We start from the raw sequence: 20087 nt of genomic DNA, 5'->3' as shown, positions 1-20087 counted from the left end.
AAATATTTTAATTTGAAAAATACCTCTTTCCTCATCTACAAGAACAGACACTTGAAATTCCAATAAAAATAAAAGTAGTGTATAGCACTACCTAGGGGTAAAACTGAATCCCTCTAAAAATCTTGATGCTATCAAAGGCTATGCAATAAAAACAATTAGAGAAGACATCTTTTTTGTTTGTTTTGAGACAGGGTTTCTCTATGTAGTCCAGGCTGGCCTTGAACTTGCAATAATCCTCCTGCCTCAGCTTCCCAAGTCCTGGGATTATAGGCACGTGCCACCATGCCTAGCTGGGAGACATTTTTACTTTCAAAAAGCTAAAAATTCATGTAAAAATGCAGATGAACTGGACTGCTTGCAGCACTGGTCACTCACCTACCAGCATTTCTTTCAGACTGGAGTCAACACTTAACCTAACGATCAGATGGTAGAGAAGCAAGTGGTGAGGGGAGAATCTCTGAGCTTAGATTGAGTTTTAACACTTATTAATCACTCAATAAATAAAAAAATTAATTTGTTGTTTTTAGTATTTGTTTCTCACCTGCTATCTCCACCCCCATATTCCCAAGGTACTGAGTACAAATGAGAGAATGAAAATATTTTATAGTAATAAATCTATCAATTCTGAAGTCTACTTACTGTGATATGAAGATACAATGGTAGTTAAGCCACCAAAAGACAGTTGAGATACCATTACACTTATTTTAAAAACTATAAAGTAAGTTTTGGATAATTTATAGAAATAAGAATTACACAGTTAAAGCAAATTTGAAGCTAAGGTCACTGGGTAGTAGAGCTTTGGAGAAAGCCAGGCCCAGGTTGAGATGCTGCTTGTCTGCTTTGCTCGTGGCCTATTATGGGCCTTGTTAAAGTTTTTCAACTTCTTTTTTTTTTTTTGGTACTAGGGATTGAACTCAGGTCCTTGCGCTTGCAAGGCAGGCCACCGAACCGCTGAGCTAAATCCCCGGCCTGTTTTTCAACTTCTTGACTTTAGTGTTACCTAACTAATGGTACCAATGATTAATTCAAGCAGATGTTGAGAAGATGAAAGTAGATGATGTAGGTTAGCATTGTGCCCATTCAATAAGTACTCAATGTAGTTATCACAATCTACTACTTAAAAATATAATTTAACCAGCATGTCTTATTTCCATATATTGTTTCTACTCTTTCTCTTATGAAGACTTGATTTAGTATACATATTAGAAGTTAAATGTTTGCCTTTATTATGATTAGCCAAGATAACTATATGTGAATTTATCTACAAATTAGACAACCACTCCACTTTAGTATTGGGTAAATTAAAACAGAGGAATAGATAAATGCATACATTTAAAACAACTCAAAATAGCAAAGTTTCTTCAAATAGTTACAGAAATAGATTTTCATATAGTTGTGATAGACTGACAATTTAAGTAGCTGCCTTATCTTTCCATGCCATTATAAGTAGATTTAGAAAGACAACTATAGTAAGTTCATTTATATATAAGATGTATTAGAATAATTCCAAGTACTGACAGGAAGAGATAGCAACTTACCATTTTATGAAATGTTTCCAAGTAAAACCTTAACATAGCTACTTCTGCAAAATTAAAGCATGCTAGTTACTGATATATATATACCAAAATTCTATGTACCCTGTGACTGAGATGTTTCTCCTACACCTGCCCCTTTTAATGCTATTTTGAGAGGTTTTGCTAAGTTGTCCAAGCTGGCCTCAAACTTGTAATTGTCCTGCCTCAGCCTCTAGAGTAGCTCAGCATGCACCAGTATGCCTACAACAACTGAGTTGATTCTAATGTCACTGAGATATTTCTATTTTCTTTTTTGGGGTACTGGGAATGGAATTCAGGACCTTGCACTTGTGAGGCAGGTGGTGGCACCACTGAGCTAAATCCCCAGCCCTTATGATCTTTTTGTTTTGTTTTTGGTACCAGAAATCGAACTCGGATCCTTGTGCTTGCGAGGCAGGTGGCGGCACCACTGAGCTAAACCCCCAGCTCACTGAGATATTTCTAATTCAAAAACCATTTCTGTAAAAGCATCTGACCACCAAAGTTTTAGCATTCTCAATGTGTCAAATCTAGTCAATTGTATGATTACAATCTAGTTAATTGTAAAGATTATCACTATTTGAATATATGCAATATGAAAGGACAGTACAAATAACAAAGTTCTTTGTGTTTACTACATTTAAAAATCTCATAAGCATATAAATGTTTAAATAATATTATAGTTCTAAATTTTTGTGTTTGTTAAAACGAATGTTGATTTTGATTTTCTTTGTGTGTAAAGTTATCATATTGATATAAAATGGACTACACATTTTGAGATTACAAGAAAAATAAACCAGATGTCATAAGAAAATTTTTAGAACCATTTTGAAAAACTGAAGACTATACCACTGAACATTTCACACAAATCTACAAACACACAATATCACAAAAATACAGAAAATGAAACGGCAGTGGGTTAAACAAGGCACTTACTTGGAAATCTTTGAGTAGCTATTTGCCTTAAAGAATAAAAGATATCACACATTACAGTGGGACAACTCATACTTGACTTTATAATTGTATTGAATAACTTGTCCACATAGTAGCGCAGATTCTCCTGCAGGATTTAAACAGGTAAACATTAAGACCTTGATTTTCATACATTTTCAACAACCTTTATTAAAAAATAGTAATGAAAATAAGTTTTATTAGTCTCTAGTATTAGAAATCCCTACTTTCTCCAAATTCAAAGAGCAATTAACACTGATCTAATTTAATATATTCATTTTAGATGTGTCTGTCATAAAGTGAAAATATGTGAATAAACTTCATAAGAAGCAATAAAAGATAAAAGGATGAAAAGGGAAATGAAGGAAATAATTTAGATATGCAGGCACCAAAACACTGTAATACTATTATGTATTGCGATGAAAATTTGTGGCCCTAAAACAATTGTAAGTTTCCTAGAAGTAATGATGAGTTTGACCTGAAGAAAACAGAATGAAAGTCTCAACTAGATAACTAACTAAATCTTATATTGTTACTACAGCCAGAAAGAGCTAATCAAAAGCAAAATAAAGTGAAACCATTGAGGGAATAATATTCTAAAAACCAGAACCAGGAAACACTGTGAACAGTGAAGACAGTGCAAAGAATAAACAGCACCATTCCCTCCAAAAAGCATCATTACAATGTAAATGGGTGATTAGGACACTATTAAGACCAATGTTAATGCAGTTATAAATACAACAAAATACTTACCTTATTATTTTCTACATTATCTCCTTCCTTCAATTTAATAGGATCAATTTCACAAGATTTCGAGGATTCACATATCTGGAAAATAAATGAATTTTTTAGTTAATGCTCTTTCCTAAATTGACAAAATGACAGTAATGTATTTGAGAAGTTAACTGTTATGGCTTGTGTTTAGATGTCCCCTCAAAGCCTCAAGTAGTCATAGGTAGGTCTTTTTCAGAAGTGGCTGGATCTACAATGTGTGACTGATTCATGGTGCAATGCTAGGGTGTGAATAGGGTAAAATATAAGGGACAGAAAGAGGCCTGGTGCTAGTTACTTGTAGTTGATTGTTTGCTTGCTTTGCTACTTTCTGCCCACCATGAACCATTTCTCCCATCTGATGCCAGTCTGGCATGCCAGACTGCTTTGGAGCCAGCCCTTTCCGGACTGAAACCTCCACAAACTGTGAGCCAAATAAACTTTTCCTCCTTTAACTTTGGGTGTTATGTATCTTGTCTCAGTAATGAGAAAAGTAACTAAGACAGTAACTATAAAAATTAAAACTGCAATGAAGTTTAAAACTTTCATTCAAAGATAACATATTGAATTTTCCTAAAGAAGTATAACAAAAGTATCTCTCATATACTTAAAACTCTAGCTAAGAAATATATGTAGATTATATAACAATGTGCCTTTTGGGTAAAAATCCACTGACAGAATAGTAAATACTACTGAAGTATTTAGCCTTACTTTTTCCCTAATACATGAATGGACAGATCTTCCTATCATAGATTACTTGTTGAAAGAGGCATTATAACAAGGCCACAAATTGCCAGCAGTGGGGGCATATTCTGTACCTCATCTAGAATAGATTTTAATGTTACTTTCAGGTAGTGACCTCCCACTATTTTCATCATCTCATCCAGACATCGGGTTGCCAAGGAATTTCCTCTAAAAATTGTGTTTGCATCTCTGAAAAAGAAATATAAATAGATGAAAAGGCTATGAAGACAATAATATGACACATTTGACTTGTACAATTTTTATAATCTATTTTAAAAACTTTACTGCCAATAGATTTTTCAAACTTAAAAATATTTTTCAAAAAAATGTGAAAAAGTAGTTAACCAAAGAAACAGAAAAAGAAATCATGTTTATGAACCAAAAAATCATTTTTTCAAGAACATTTACATCTTTTTAATTAGATTAGTTTTACAAGCAACTTGAGAGCTCTTTTAAAAGGAAACTGCTTTTCAAATTATGACTTTATAGGCTATCTTGAAATTCTTTGCCTGCTACTAATAAAGCTCTGTGTTTTACAGCTGGCTAATGCATTGAATAAAAACAGCACTATGAAGCGTCATCTTTAACCTGGATTAACACATATAGGCCACAAATAATTTTAAATAAGTCTTTCTTGGAACAAAAAAATCTTTGTGTGTACATGTGTGTTTAAGTCCACATGCATGTATATGCACACACAAAATGACAGTGTTGACTATAATGGGAATGGGAATCTACTTGAGTGCTTTTTATAACATCACACATCAAAAAAATTTCATCCTGGACTTAAAAAAAAATCTGTCACTGTTATCTTCACTGCAAATGGATACTGTTTGATGACCTAAAAAACTGCCTTTTATTACTTGCCAAACAGTTCTTTTCAGATAGGCTAGTCAATACAAAAGAACTTAGGCTACCGAATTTGGCAAATAAAGGCCTAATTTCAACAACACATAATTAACATTTAATAAAACATAATTCTTACTGGGTATCCTTCAAGTCTAATTCAGCCACTGCAGTGACAAAAGGAACAAGTTTGTCATGGTGCAGCAGCAGTCGTACAAGGGGCAAAACAGCATCATTTTTATCTCGACATATTTCACCCAAAATGTAAGCAGCTGAGGCAGATACTGGCTAGAATATAGAAAGGCAAAAAACAAGCACAAAATCAAGGAAACATGGTTAAATGCTGAATAACTAACCTGTAAAAGTAATTCACATATGTTCATTAAATATAACTTATACAGTGTTATGGCTTATGTCTAGATGTTCCCCCAAAGCCTCATGTAACCATAGGTGGGGCTTTTCAGAGGTGGCTGGATCTATAGTGTATGATGCTGGGATCAAGGGTGTATGATTACGAAATTAGTTCACTGACTGGTTTGGCATAGTTTTGAGTGTGGATAACAGGAAGGCCTAACCCTGGGTGTGAGTGCTACCCACCTTAATGGCATGTAGCCTGGATAGAATATAATGCACAGAAGGAGGGCTGCTGCAGTTGCTTGCTGCTTTGCCACGTCAGTGCTTTGATGCCTTCTGAACTGTTTCTCCTCTGTAATGGCCCTCTACCATGCTACCCTGCCTGGAACCCGCCAACTATGGACTGAAACTGCGAGCCAAAATATACCTTTCCTCTTTTACGTCTTTATTATATTTATTAAGTTTTTTTGGAGAAAGGGTATCCCTATGTAGTTCAGGCTGGCCTTGAACTCATGGCAATCCTCCTGACAGTCTCCCAAATGCTAGGATTACAGTTGTGCGCCATTATACCCAACTAAATCTTTAATCTTTAGCTTTTTGGGTGCTAGTATCTTATCTCAGCAACAAGAGAAATAACTAAAATATATAGTAGTATTTAATTTTAAAAATTCTTTTCAGAGATGAAATTTTGAGTATTCACCATAATCAGTACTCTTTATCAGATAAATCAAATATACATGCACACTGTCTTAATTAGAAGTGACACTCAAGCCAGGCGTGGTGGGGCACACCTGTAATCCCAGCACTCGGGAGGCTGAGGCAGGAGGATCACTGTGAGTTTGAGACCAGTCTGGGCTACATAGTGAGTTCCGGGTCAGTCTCAACTACATAGTGAGACCCTGTCTCAAAAACGCAAAAAAACAAACAAACAAACAAAAAAAGTGACACTCAAATTGTTTCTTCAATTAGTTTATCCTTTTCATATTAAATACTATTACATTTATTTAATGTAATGACTATTAAATATTAATACCCATATTGAATACATTAAGACTTTTTTAAGTACCTGAACATCTGGTGATTTTAGCAGCAAAGTTTTCAAAGGACTGTAGTACTCTGAAGGAAGCACATAATCTTCTGTATAACATATATTTAATCGAAGAGATCCAAGATCATCAGTTTTAGATGACTTATTCCCATTGTCTCTTGGTTGCAGCAAGTACCTAAAGTAAGAATACAATCAATTCCAATGACAGTGATAAGCATCTAAGACATAAGTAAAAAAATTAAGCTACTGAAAAAAATAAGCTGGGGGCTGGAGATATAGCTCAGAGGAAGAGTGTGCACTAAGCACACATGAAGACTTGGGTTCAATCTCTAGCATACTGGATAAATAAATGAAGAAATAAATAAATGACTGAATAAACCAACCAACAAACCAATTAAAAAACCAACAAGTCACCCCAGCATTTAAAATTAGAATATTTCATATGCAGCAGGCTTACCACTGGTTATATATTGAACTATAATTTAAAAAAAGCTATAAGTGGAAATAACGTAATACAAAAATTAAGATCTCAAGGACTTAAACAAGAGATCTATTAATGTGTAGGTTTAGAGACAAAATGGTGAAACTTACTAAATTTTTACCAATGTAATTTACAAAGCATTTGGTTGAAACAGATAAGACATCCTAGAAGGCATGAGTGACCTTGCTTTTTGCCTTTGTTTTTTGGTGCTGGGGACTGAACCTGTGGCTTTCTTCATGCTAAGCACATGTCCTACTACTGAGCTTTACCTACAGCCCTGCAACCTAGCTCTCAAATAAATTCTGTATGTAAAAATTTCAACTTATTTTATAAAAAAAATTAGTGACACAAAGAGTTAAATACTGAACCCCATGTATTCATTACCTAAATTCAGTAATTATCAAGGCTAAGAAAGTAACTTTTTTCCCCCCTCGTCCCAGGGATCGAACTCTAGACCTTACACATACAAGGCAGGTGCGGTGCCACTGAGCTAAATCCCCTAATAATTATCAAGACTAACTGTGTTTCAACAAGCTCCCATTTTACTCCTGCACTATTTTAAAAACAATTTCTAGATACTACTTTAAAATGATGATTAATTCAGTTAATATTCAAATTTTTCTGAACTTATTATAAATGATTACCTATTATTTGTTGAAATCCAAATACAGTCCACAGATTATAATTTGGTCGACAGTATTTTAACAACTCTTTTAATTAACAGATTCTAGCCACACCCCTAAGAAATTAGGTAATCTGTTCTATAGCATTGTCCACATTTGGGACTGCATTAAAAATATGTCCACAATGTGATGTATCATATTCCTTTGTCAGCTCTTTTTTTGCTATATACTGTATTTCTTGTATATTGTTAGTTAGATCTAGAAGCTTGGCTGATTCAGATTTGCTGCTCTGGCAAGAATATTTCATTCATAGTATTGTGCAGTTCCACTCAGAAGCACTAACATCCAACTGTTTTTCTTTTTGTGAACTTGGAAGCTATTAATGATCACTGCCTAGAACTATTAATCATTACAATTAATCATGATTATATATTTCTATAATTCTTCCTTCAATTATTAGCTAGAATGCTTTTTATAAAGGATTATCAGTTGTTTTGATATTTAATTTTTATATTTACCAGCTATAGCTTCCTCTAAGAGGCTAAAACTTGGTTAAAAATAGAAAAGAAAGGGGTTTAATACAACATTTATTTTCTTTAAGAGAGCTGTGATAAAAACAGAAAAGAGAATTAGAAAATTAATAAAGCAAAATTTAAAGGACTGAGAAATGGTAACAGAGGGATAAGAAATTGTGTCACTACCCTTCAATAGAGGAATTCCTATCTTGGAAGATCAACCTTCAGAACTTCTACTCTCTGATTTGAGAAAAATGATTTAAATATACTAAATAGCTAGAAACAATCCTGTGAGTAAAATGTGATTCAGAAGTATGTCTACTCCAATGGCTGATGACCAAATATCCTGACAAGGACATTACTTTGGTCATCCTTCCACAATCTAGGACAGGTTCTGCAGACTTGAAAATTCAGACCCTAGTTTTATCAGCACATCTAAAGGTAAACCAGAATTGCAATGTCTGAGGAACTCAATATAATTAAAGTAAGCCAATAACTAAATTTATCAAAAGAAATACAAGAGCCAAGAGGCACAGGCATGTGCATTATTTGGCAACTAATATAATTTACTATGGAAAAGTTCATTTACAAAAGTAAAGAGAAGAACCAGAAACTGGGTGTGGTAGTGCACAACTCTAATCCCAACACTCAGGCAGAAGGATCGCAAATTCAAGCCCAGCCTGAGGAATTTAGCGAGATTTTTTTTCTCAAAATAAAAAAATTGTTAATTAATATCAGTTTGTTTTTTGAGACAAAAGTCTCACTATGTAGCCCAGGCTGGGCTCGAACTCACAGTGATGCTCCTGCATCAGCCTCCCCAGTGCTGGGATTACAGGTATGCACCACCATGCCTGAGTTTCAAAATAAAAAAAAAATTAAAAAGGACTGGAGGTTAGCTTAGTGTGAAGGCCCTGAATTTAATCCATAATATCTCAAAAACATTTTTTAAATAGTAACAAAACAGCCTTACCACTCCTCCCAGGTACTTATCACTTGGCTTCAACCATCATCACCATTTACTACAGTGTTTTCATCTGTATCCCTTATTTTGACTAGTGTGCACATGCACGTGCGTGTGTGTGTGTGTGTGTGTGTGTGTGTATCTTGGTAAGCTGTTTGGAAAAGGAATGATCAGAACATGGCGCAGTACAGAGATGAAGGAGATTTGAAAAGTCTTAAGATTCTCTTGCCTGGACAACAGTCTTACCAAAGAAACTAATCTGGGCCAGAACTCTTTCCTTCTAGACTGCTTGAATGAGCTTTGCCCATATCTGCCTCTTTGAAATACTTTTTATTATTCTTGATTAATGTTGCTCTTCTATTTTTTAACTAGTGTTTCCCATATTAGTGTATAATAATGTTACCTGCATTACTGCCTACTTGGTTACAACTGGTTATTAGTCTCTGAATGGCACAGTATCTACCCATCTTAGTCTCTCCATATTCTACTCCACACCCTACAGTCAAAACAAACTCTGCTTTGGTTTACTTTGAGGGCAAACTTATTTTCTTTACTTCAGATTACTGGGGGAAGGGTATGACCTATACCTCTGTTATTCTCATAAAACTACCAGGTCTATACTCATAACTTAGCATTGTTCTAAAAAGAGGGATTAGGGTAGTGTGACATCAATTATTCATTTGAATGCATCTGTTGTTTTAGCATGCTCAGGACATCCAGAAGGGCTTGTTCATTCCTTAAGAAACTCCTTAAGCCACACTCATAACACTTGTCCCTTTGTGTTTTCTTTGGCAGATAAAAAAATCCCTATAGACAAAGTATCTTATCTGATTCTGCTTGAAAAACAAATATAAAACCTCAAAAAGCATTGTTTCTTCCTATTCCTTAAAAAAGACCTTGTGTGTGTGCGTGCGTGTATGTGTGCGTGCGTGCGTGCGTGTGTGTGATAGCAGGGATTGAACTCAGGACCTTGTGCTTGCCAGGCAGGTGCAGCATCACTGAGCTACTCAGCTGGCCCAAGACCACTTTTTTAAATGAGTAGAAATCTCTCTGATTTGCTTTTAAAATACTTTAGAAGCAAGGGGCACACAAATTTTTGCTGGAAACAGAACATCTTTGTGTTCCAAACATTTTTTTTTTTTCTTTTTTGGGTACCAGGGATCGAACTTGGGCCCTTGCACTTGTGAGGCAGGTGTCAGAACCACTGAGCCAAATCCCCAGCCCTGTTCCAAACATACTAAAAGTATGCCAAGGTATAAATTTATTATAGTACACGAGTAAGAGCACAAACTTTGGAGCTGTGTTACCTTGGGCATGTCACATCTCTTTGTGCCTGTTTCTTCTTCTGTTAGATACAGGGTATTAATAGTACTTTATTCATTTATCCCTTACACTAGCCCTAAAGAGGCTTATTATATAGGGCACTTAGAATTGTGCCTGGCACACAGTTAATGCTATGCAAATGTTATACATACAGCAAAAACTGTTACCTCTTAATGTATGAATAACTATTGATAAATACAGTTATTTGAATAAATACATGTGATTATTATTATTTGGAAATATTACAAAAGCTCAATTTAGTAAACCACCTGATGGATTCTTGTGAATTAAGAAAACTTGCATGAGTAAGAGCTAAAGACAAAGCTTCAAGAGTTGTAAATTAGGGCCGGGGATTTAGTTCAGCGGTTTGGTGGCCTGCCTGGTTTGGTAGTCTGCCTCACAAGCACAAGGACCCGAGTTCGATCCCTGGTACCAAAAAAAAAAAAAAAAGAGTTGTAAATTAGGGGATGTCTTACATGTCTAAGGTCCAGCAAAACAAAACAAACAAGAAAAAGGCAAACAACAACAACAACAAAAAACCTCTCAGATATATTTTCTATAGTTTTGAAAGAAGTATTTCAGTTTGAAAGAGTAAGAAATGGGAAGTAAAGGAAGGTTAACTCTAAATGGTGTTCTGTTACTCTATACATGTTTTTCCTTCATAACTACAGACATAATAATCCTATGCTATCAAAAGTTGGCAAGGTTAGGAGGCATTTAATAGGAAAAAATCCCCGGTATTTGAGAAATTCTGACTATAAAGTTTATGCAATTAAAACTGAGATTGAATGACCAAAACTACAATTATTTCTACATGATGCTACATAAGACAGAACATAACTGCTTTGAGGCAGCTTTACTAATATTAGAAATGTTATTTCTGGTTCTATAAAAGATAATCTGAATTTTTAGTAAAGACAGAAGACTTGTTATTTTCCAAATTCAAGCAGTAAAAACGTATGTTAAAGAGTCCCTCACCACCAAAAAAGTGAGGAAGAGATGCAAAAACTGGCAAATTGGACAACCAAATTAACTCAAGCAAAATATTACTCCAGCCAATTAATGTATAAAATGAGTATGCTGGAAAAAAATAAACTACTTCTTGACCTTTCAAAATTAAAAAAACTACAACATGAAAAAATATTTTCTTACTGTTCATTTTTACATTTTGAAACAATGGTGCAGGGAGAGAGATCATTCATTAATTTATACGTAAAGATTTTGCACATACTGAGTTCTCTGACACCAAGGTAAATGGTGGAACAAGATTGATGGAGATTATCGCTAAGGTTGTCTTTATTTACATCCAAGCAATGAACTCCAATGATAAGATGCAGAAATTCTGTATGTACTGATTTGGAGTAACGATGACACAAGTAACAATCACTATAACAATGATAGGCTAAATTATACTCACTAACAAAATACTTGCTGCTTAATTTATATTAACCCATTTGATCCTCTTAAAAACTTTAGGAGGGAAGTACTACTAGTACCAACTCCACTTTATAACCAAAGAAAAGGAAAAGGAAATAGATTAAGCAACTTGTCCAAGGTCACACAATGGCAAAAATAGGATTTCAATAAACAGGTTGCTTCCAGAGTCCATGCTGTTAACCAATCTGTGTCAACATATATTTATTGATACTCTACTACAGTGTTAAATTTTAAAAAGCAAGATGCAGAGCAGGATATAGTATGTATATATTTGTGTAAAGGAGAAAACATGTATTCATCTGTATAAACACAAAGTATTTTTAAAAACTTAGAAACTGGCTGCGTCAGACATAGGAAACTGAATAGTTGGGGGGCAGGAGATAGATTTTTATTTTTTGGTCTCGGAACATGAATATATTACCTATTTTACTTGGTTATACTTTTTTTTTTTTGAACCAGGAATTGAACTTGGAACCTTGTTGCTTACAAGGCAGGCAGTAGCACCAGTGAACTAAATTCCTGGCCCTATATTACCTATTTTTAAAAAACAAAAACAAAGTAAAATTCTATCATCCTCAAAGAGCAAAGTAAAAACTAGCTAATAGTAACATCAATGAGGTACTCCTATAATCTGAATTAGGCACTGTCTAAAGGATTGAGCATTACTAGGGAACTGAATGGCCAAGAAAGAAAGGGGAAGGTGACTGGATAGTCATTTGAAAATAAAATTAAACTAGAACTGGGCTGGGGATTTAGCTCAGTGGTTCTGCTGCCTGCCTCACAAGTGCAAGGACCTGAGTTCGTTCCATGATACAAAAAACAAAAAAACAAAAAAACCCTAGAACCACCAAAAATAAACTTTTAGGAAAAGAGACAAATACTAATGGAAACTACTGGGAAATGGAAAACAAATTGAGAATGTTGAAACAACAGAACCATACAACTAATAGTTAACCTAACCCTTTCCTAATATGAAAATTACAAAGAATATGCCTAATATCCTGAAAGTAAACAAAGCTTTTTTTTTCCAGCTTTCATTCAGTTACCATGGATTCCACAAGGGGATGCTATAGCTCTACAATGATGGAGCCCAAGAAGTGTTTTTTAAAGTTTGTTGGTTTGTTTTTGTTTCCTTTTTTACTTAAAAGGAAATGGTATTCTCATTTTTTATACTATTTCCTTACATCTATGTTAAGATAAATGAATTGGAGATGTTTTTATTTTATGCTGCACACATTTTATCACCTATACTTTTGGCAGATTAATTCAAAATATACTACTAACAAAAATTCCACAAAAATAAAATTAATTTCTATCTATTAATGTTCCTACATCCTGCCAAAGTAGTCAAATTTGGAAAGCAGGGCTGGAGAAAGTCTCACTCAAAATATAGGCTATATGTGGCATGTTTCAAGTTCATTTTGGGGGGCCTTGGGAGGCAAAACAATTCATTTTTTTCTTCCATTCTGAGAGACATGGAATATAATTTTTAAGATTTCACAAATTGAGTTTAGAAATTTCATTTTAAAACGTATGCAAAGTTGGAAGAAGACCTGGTGGGAGAGGAAGGTGATGTTTGTCAATTTTTTTTTTCAATTAGCAATAGTTAAGCCTTGGATAAACCTTATTTGCTACAATACTGCCTCTCTGCAAAGCTTACCATTTTTTCATAGTGACTAAGTTATTTTTTTCCCTATGTGGATAAATTTTAAAAATCCTAACATATAAAATGCCAATAAATCTTTGATCTCAACTAGAAAAAGGTGAAAATAAAATTAAAAATTAGTCTAAAAATCAGTCTAGGGGAGTTTATAATGGTAGCAAAATACAGCTACCTCTGGGACTTGGAATCAAAACAACTGGGAAACAGTATGTGGGTGAGGAAGAAGTGCCCAAATGGGCAAACTAGACAACCAAATAATCTCTAGTAAAATGTTATTTCAGTTTTAAATATAAAGAGTTTGTGGTGGAAAAAAAATCAACTATCTACTACTTGACTCTTTCATTTAAAAATTACAAAATGAAAAAAATATTTTCTTGTTCATTTTTACATTTTGGATCATTGCACAAGGAGAGGGATTATTGTGCCAATTTATACACAAAGATCTTTCACATATTAAGCAAAATAAACAGATCTCTTCGATCAAGAGGAAGTTGATAGGAAAAATCTAAATTACAGAGAAATTGGAGAAATGGAGCACAACACAGAGCAAAGAACAAAGTAGTCCCCTAGATCCTGGGGAGGAGGACCTGTTTCTGCTAACACAAAGTAAGACTGGAGTCAGGAGAAACAATAGACTGGGCTATAGCACTAGCCCCAAGAGAAGCCCTCAGCTACTGTAAACTACAAAAACAGCACAGGGTTTCATTTTGAAAGTGCCTCCTTCCACATGGCAGGGTAGAGCTGGAGAAGAAATCCAGTGCAGCACCTGCTATATTTGAGAGTGTTTTAATAAGGAGCCATTTTGGAAAAGGGATAATTGTTTAAGACCAAGTGGTTCCACTGCCTGCCTCACAAGTGCAAGGTCCCCAATTCGACCCCCGGTACCAAAAAACAAAAACAAAACAAAACAAAGACCAAGCTACAGCTGGGGATTTAGCTCAGTGGCACTGCACCTGCCTCGGAAGCATGAGGTCCTCAGTCTGATCCCTGCTACAACAACAACAAGAACAACAAGAACAAGAACAGCAACGACCAAGCTACAGAACAACTATACTTCAGAGTTACCAGTGTTATGATGTTACCACAGTGACTGGTTATGAGATGACCGCAAGAGATAGTTGCAGCGTAGGTACGAGCTAGACATAGGACCCCCTGAGAAACTTAAGCTCAGGCTGGGATAGACAGGATGTCCCTCCCTCATGTGTGGCTTTCAGAGGGAGCAAGGTCTACAAGTGCTGGCATTAAGTCTAGTGGACTGTTTGAACCTCTGCCTCACTGCCTACATCTACGATAGAACTCACTGGTCTGTTTCCCCCATTTACCAAAATGAGCAGGGATATAAATTCAGCTTGGATGGATGGCACAGTCTAGAGTAAACAGACAGAGGGGCCAACATAACTGGGGTGGGCACCACACAAACCCACAGGCCATAATCCCAGACAGAGAAAGTTGTGACTTGGTGTGCATAGAGGAACATGGAAACCAGAGCTGCCAAAGTAACTACAACCCTCAGATGGAAATCACTGACTGACCACTGCCAAGTGGGAAAGGAAGGGCAAGACCCTGTCTTCATATACAAATAAAGCAAGTGTATAAACAAAATAAGTGTTAAGAGTGATTCATTAATCTCCCCTATGTCTGGTGGATTCCAATACTGCAGACTATAGAAAAAAATCACCCATTCAAAATCATGGAGGAACTTTTTGGACTTTTTTTTTACTTCATTGTTTTGGGTCCTTCTTTTCATCTTTTTTTTTTTTTTTTTTTTTTTTTTTTTTTGGTTTTTTTTTTTTTTTTTTTTTTTTTTTTTTTTTTTTTTTGGTATAGGGTCTTTTATTCTTTTTTAAAATGTTGGGTTTTTTTCCCTTCTTTTTCTTTTTTTTGGTACTGGGGATTGAACTCAGGACCTTGTGCTTGCAAGGCAGGTAACAGAACCACTGAGCTAAATCCCCAGCCCCTGCTTCTTTTTCTTGTTATTTCCTGTTACTTTTATCAAATTCTATTTTCTTTCTTTTTTTTTTTGATACTGAGGATTGAACTCGGGTCCTTGCGCTTGCAAGGCAGGCCACCGAACAGCTGAGCTAAAACCCTGGCCCAAATTCTATTTTCTTTTACTTCGTAATAAGATCCTTTATCTCACTTTTCTCTCTTACTTATCTTCCTTTGCTTTATTTATTTTTTTGTCCAGCCACAGGGATCAAACTCAGGACCTTGTACTTGTGAGGCAGGCATGGTGCCACTGAGCTAAATCCCTGGCCCTCCTTTGCTTTATTTTTCAAATTTTACTTCATTCTTTCTACCATTCCCCATACCCTCCATCTTTAATAGCATAACCATAAAGCTTTAAGAATCTTTAGCTATTTAGAGAATCCTGTGCTATTATTGAATTTTTTGCTATTGTTAGTAGTGGTATAGTTGTTGCACTTAGCTATTTACTGCATGCCAACACTTGGTTTGTCTTTTTGTCTAACTTCCAGTGAAAACATCTACTAGTTCTTATGGTGTGTCAATATCCATGCTGCCCTTGACTCTACTATTATTGCAGATTTTGTTACTCTTGCCAGGGTGGCATGGTTGCTTCTATTAATTAGTTTTAACTATATACCAATATCTGATTTGTCTTTGCATCATAAATAATACTGCAGTTCATTTCTGGAGAACTTGAATGCTGGGCCAATTACCCTGCATGCTTTCCTCCTGAACTAATGAAGGTGGTTGGATCTTGGCACAAAGACAAAGGCCTATAGCAGTGGTGGCAAACTTAAGACATGCCACAGCAGGCACACAGAGCCCACTTTTTTGGCATATGAGTCAAGCAGCACCAGCAGCCAAGCATTGGATAACACTTTTTTTTTTCTAATCTAAAACCCCAGTATTCAGATTTAATTGCAGAACTGGCACTTTGTGATAAATAAGTGGGTTTGGGGTTGCAATTTCAGCACTGGGTCTCTAAAAGGTCCATCATCATTGGCTTCATTGGCCTATAGTTAGCACGCTGACAGTGTACCACCGAAAAACAAATACTAACTAAAGAAATCTCCATACTAGTAACACACACACACACACACACACACACACACACACACACACACACAGCACTAGGCAAGGAAATGCTTCCGAACACTAACTTCTAAATCTCCCAAAGCCAATCCACGGGACACCAAGAGAGAAGAAATTAAAATCCAAACAGCTGACTTATATGAAAGGATGAAAGAGAGCAAAAAAAAAAAAGTGCTCAGAGAGCTCAAAGATCATATACCTAAACACATAATGGGCATTATAAACAAAATGATGACACCAATAAAAAGCTAGTTGAGCTAAACAAAATGACAGCAAAGAAGAAGAGTCCATGAAAAGACACCAAACAGAAATACAGGAGATAAAATTTCCTATTGGAAGTATGGGCAGCAGAAGTGATCAACGTGAGCACAGTGTCAGAATTAGAAGACAGGGCTGATGAAGGTGACTATATAACCACAAGATACCTTAAAAACAACAGCAGCAACAAAAAATCATGAAACATGGATTCAACAGGTGCTAAACAATGCAAAAACTAATTTAAAATTAACTAGAATTAGTGAAAATCAGAATATTACATGAATGACATTTAAAAAACTCTTTTTACAGAAATAATAACAGGAAACTTTCCAGTATGGGGAAAGAATTTAACAGACAGGTAAGGCATATAGAGCCTAAATAGACATGATCAGGAAATAACTTCTCCATGACACATGATATTCAAAATTCCAGGAGTCCAATACAAGGACAGACTCTTAAAAGGCATTAGAGAAAAGCAACAAATCATTAATAAAAGTAAACCCATTAGAATTACAGCAGACTTTTCAAAGGCCCAAGATAGCTTGGAGGAAAATGTTTCAAACTCTGAATGAAAACAACTCCCAACCCACATAGATACATTCTAAAAAACTGTTTTAAAACTGATGAAGAAATGAGATATTTCCCTGACAAAAAGCACCTTAAGGAATTCCCCCAATCCCCAAACCAGCACTCAAATAAATTCTCAAGAATATCTTCAAGGGAGACAATAAAATCAACCATGCAAAAAAAAAAAAAAAAAAAAAAAAATTCTAATGAAATGAATGTATCACAGTGAGCAGTTAAGCAGAGGGAAAATAAAGGAAAAATAATGCAATGACTGGGATAATTCAATATCTTTCTCTTAATATGAAAGGTCTCAATTCCCCACTCAAAAAACACAGATTGGCAGACTGGATAAAAAATCAAAACCCAGTGGTATGCTGTATACAAGAAAAACATTTAATCCCCTCCAAAATTCATAGACTAAAAAAGATGGAAAACAATATTTCATGAAACAAAATTCTTAAAACAAGCAAGAGTAGATATCTTATTTTCAGACAAAGTGAACTTCAAGCCAAAACTGACCAGAGAGACAAAGGAGGTCATGACAAACTGTGTTGGATAAGAGAATAAGAGGAGGAGATAACAATTATAAATATATATGCTCTGAACACCAGCACACCCAACTTCATAAAACAAACAGTACTGGACATAAAAGATCAGATGAACATCAACACAATTACAGTGAGCGAGCTTAATATGTCACTTTCACAAACAGATCAACAGTGGACAAAATATCAACAAAGAAATATCAGAGCTGAACCATATACCTTTGAACAAATGGACTTAAAAGAGAGTTCTACAGTGTTCCACCCAACAACAGAATATACATTCTTTTCTGCAGCACATGGAAATTTCTGCAAAATAGACAACAAACTACCTCTAAAAGCATGCTTAAGTAAAAAAAAAAAAAAAAAAAATTGAAAGTACCTCATGCAGATCATAGTGCAATAAAACTAGAAATCAATGGCAAAAGAAACCACAAAAATTATGCAAGCACGTGGAGATTAATACATTCCCAGTGTCTAGATGCAGTCCCACTGGGTACACGCATTCTTATTGGGCATATTCCCATGAGGTACATGCAAAACTATTTAATCAGGCAGCTCGAACCACCAGTAATACAAATGGATATAATCCATCACTTTTATCTGTCTTTTCATTAATAAAATTAATAGTCTATAAATGGAGTGAATCTAGTTAGTTGAGTTTGAATAATTACCACCCAAATATAAATATTAATATTATTCAAACCAATTAAAATAATTTCAATAATCAAATTTATTTCATTAGAAGAAATTTATTTCATTAATTTCTTTTAAACATTTTATACATAAAAGCAGCTGATTTGTACAGAGTGCACAAAACATTATAATGTGTTTGTTTTTTTTTAATGACCACAGTGACCCCCATTTTTTTCAGGTCGTCATACATGTATCCCCCACTAGTGGTTCATGCCTGCGGTACAATCAAACTTAAATCAGCACCCTCCAGCAGTGATATATGCGAATTATGGCCTCACTGTGAACCTGGTAATACACTCTTAAATAATCAATGGATTACAAAAGAAATAAAAAAAGATAGGGGAAAGGTAACAAGGGAAAAGAAAAAAATATGAGAAAATGATAAAATGGAAACAAAGTATTTGTAAATGGGGAGGGGAGGAGGGGGTGAAGGGAGGGCAGGAACAAGGGCAAAAAATGAGAACCAAGACCTGTCATGTAAAGGTACAAGATCCCAATAATGAATGTAACTGTACTGTATACCTAAAATGTACCAATAAACTAAATTAAAAAAAAGAAATAAAAAAGAAATTAGTTCTGAGAATCAAACAATAATGCCAGAACAATACAACAGAACCTATGAGACATAATGAAAGCAGTCCTAAGAGAAGTTTATAGTTCTGAATGACCACATCAGAAAAAGTGAGCCAGCAGCAAATAAATACATGAAAACATGTTCCACATCACTGGTCATTCGAGAGATGCAGATGAAAACAACACTGAGATTCTACCTCACCCCAGCAAGAATGGCTGCTATCAAGAAATCAACCAATAACAAATGTTGGTGGGATTGTGGGGAGAAAGGAACCCTTTTCCATTGTTGGTGGGAGTGCAGACCGTTGCAAGCACTGTGGAAATCAATATGGAGATAGATACCTCAAAGAATTAGTATTAGAAGTTCCACTTGACCCAGCTATCCCTCTGCTGGGTATCTTTCCAAAAGAATTAAAAGAATCACACCACAGTGATATATGTATATCCATGTTTATAGCAGCACAGATTGTAATAGCTAAAACTCAGAAAAAGCCCAACTGTCCATCAGTTGGAGACTGGATAAAGAAGATGTGGGTTTTTTTTTTTTCTATAAAATGGAATACTACTAGACATAAAGAATAAGAAACTAGAGTCATTCATAGGAAAATGGATGCACACTGAAGCCATATTCTTAAGTGAAATAAATAAGACACACATGTGTAAATACCGCATAGTTTCTCTGGTGTGAAAAACTAAAAGTGTAAATAAGATCCAAATTGTATAACTGATAATGTGAAATAGGAAGAAAAGAGCTAAAGGTGTAGTGGAAGTGGGAAGGGTAGAGGGAAGGAAATAAGGGACAAGGGAAAATATGAGAAAAGGAAAAAATGGAAACAAAATCTTTGTAAATAGGGGAGAGTGGAGGGGGTGAAGAGAAGGCAGGGGGATGGGGAAAAATGAGAACCAAGATCTGTCATGTAAAGGTGCAAGATCCCAATGATGAATGTAACTACACTGCATACTTAAAAATTACCAACAAATTCAATTAAGATTAAAAAAAAAATAAAGAAAAGAAAAAGTGAGCCCTAGGGCAGGGGTTTTAGCTTAATGGTTCTGTCGCCTACCTCACAAGTAGTGCAAGGATCAGAGTTTGATCCCTGGTACCAAAAAAAAAAAAAAAA

General features: G+C 35.1%; 1 protein-coding gene across 1 annotated transcript in view; it reads right to left on the bottom strand.

Moving 5' to 3' along the window:
- Positions 1-20087, bottom strand: part of Rasa2 (RAS p21 protein activator 2) — a 203036-nt gene that overhangs the window by 29925 nt on the left and 153024 nt on the right. The window contains exons 10-14 of the mRNA XM_019205121.2: positions 6286-6442; positions 5005-5153; positions 4094-4208; positions 3258-3332; positions 2490-2613 (exon numbers count right to left, since the gene is read on the bottom strand). Coding sequence (XP_019060666.1) covers positions 2490-2613; positions 3258-3332; positions 4094-4208; positions 5005-5153; positions 6286-6442 — 620 coding nt within the window. The remainder of the gene's footprint in view (positions 1-2489; positions 2614-3257; positions 3333-4093; positions 4209-5004; positions 5154-6285; positions 6443-20087) is intronic.

This window comes from Fukomys damarensis, unplaced genomic scaffold, assembly GCF_012274545.1.
Source record: "Fukomys damarensis isolate Sample0158 unplaced genomic scaffold, DMR_v1.0_HiC HiC_scaffold_37, whole genome shotgun sequence".
NCBI classification, from domain to species: Eukaryota; Metazoa; Chordata; class Mammalia; order Rodentia; family Bathyergidae; genus Fukomys; species Fukomys damarensis.
This window is presented reverse-complemented; position numbering and strand designations above follow the sequence as displayed.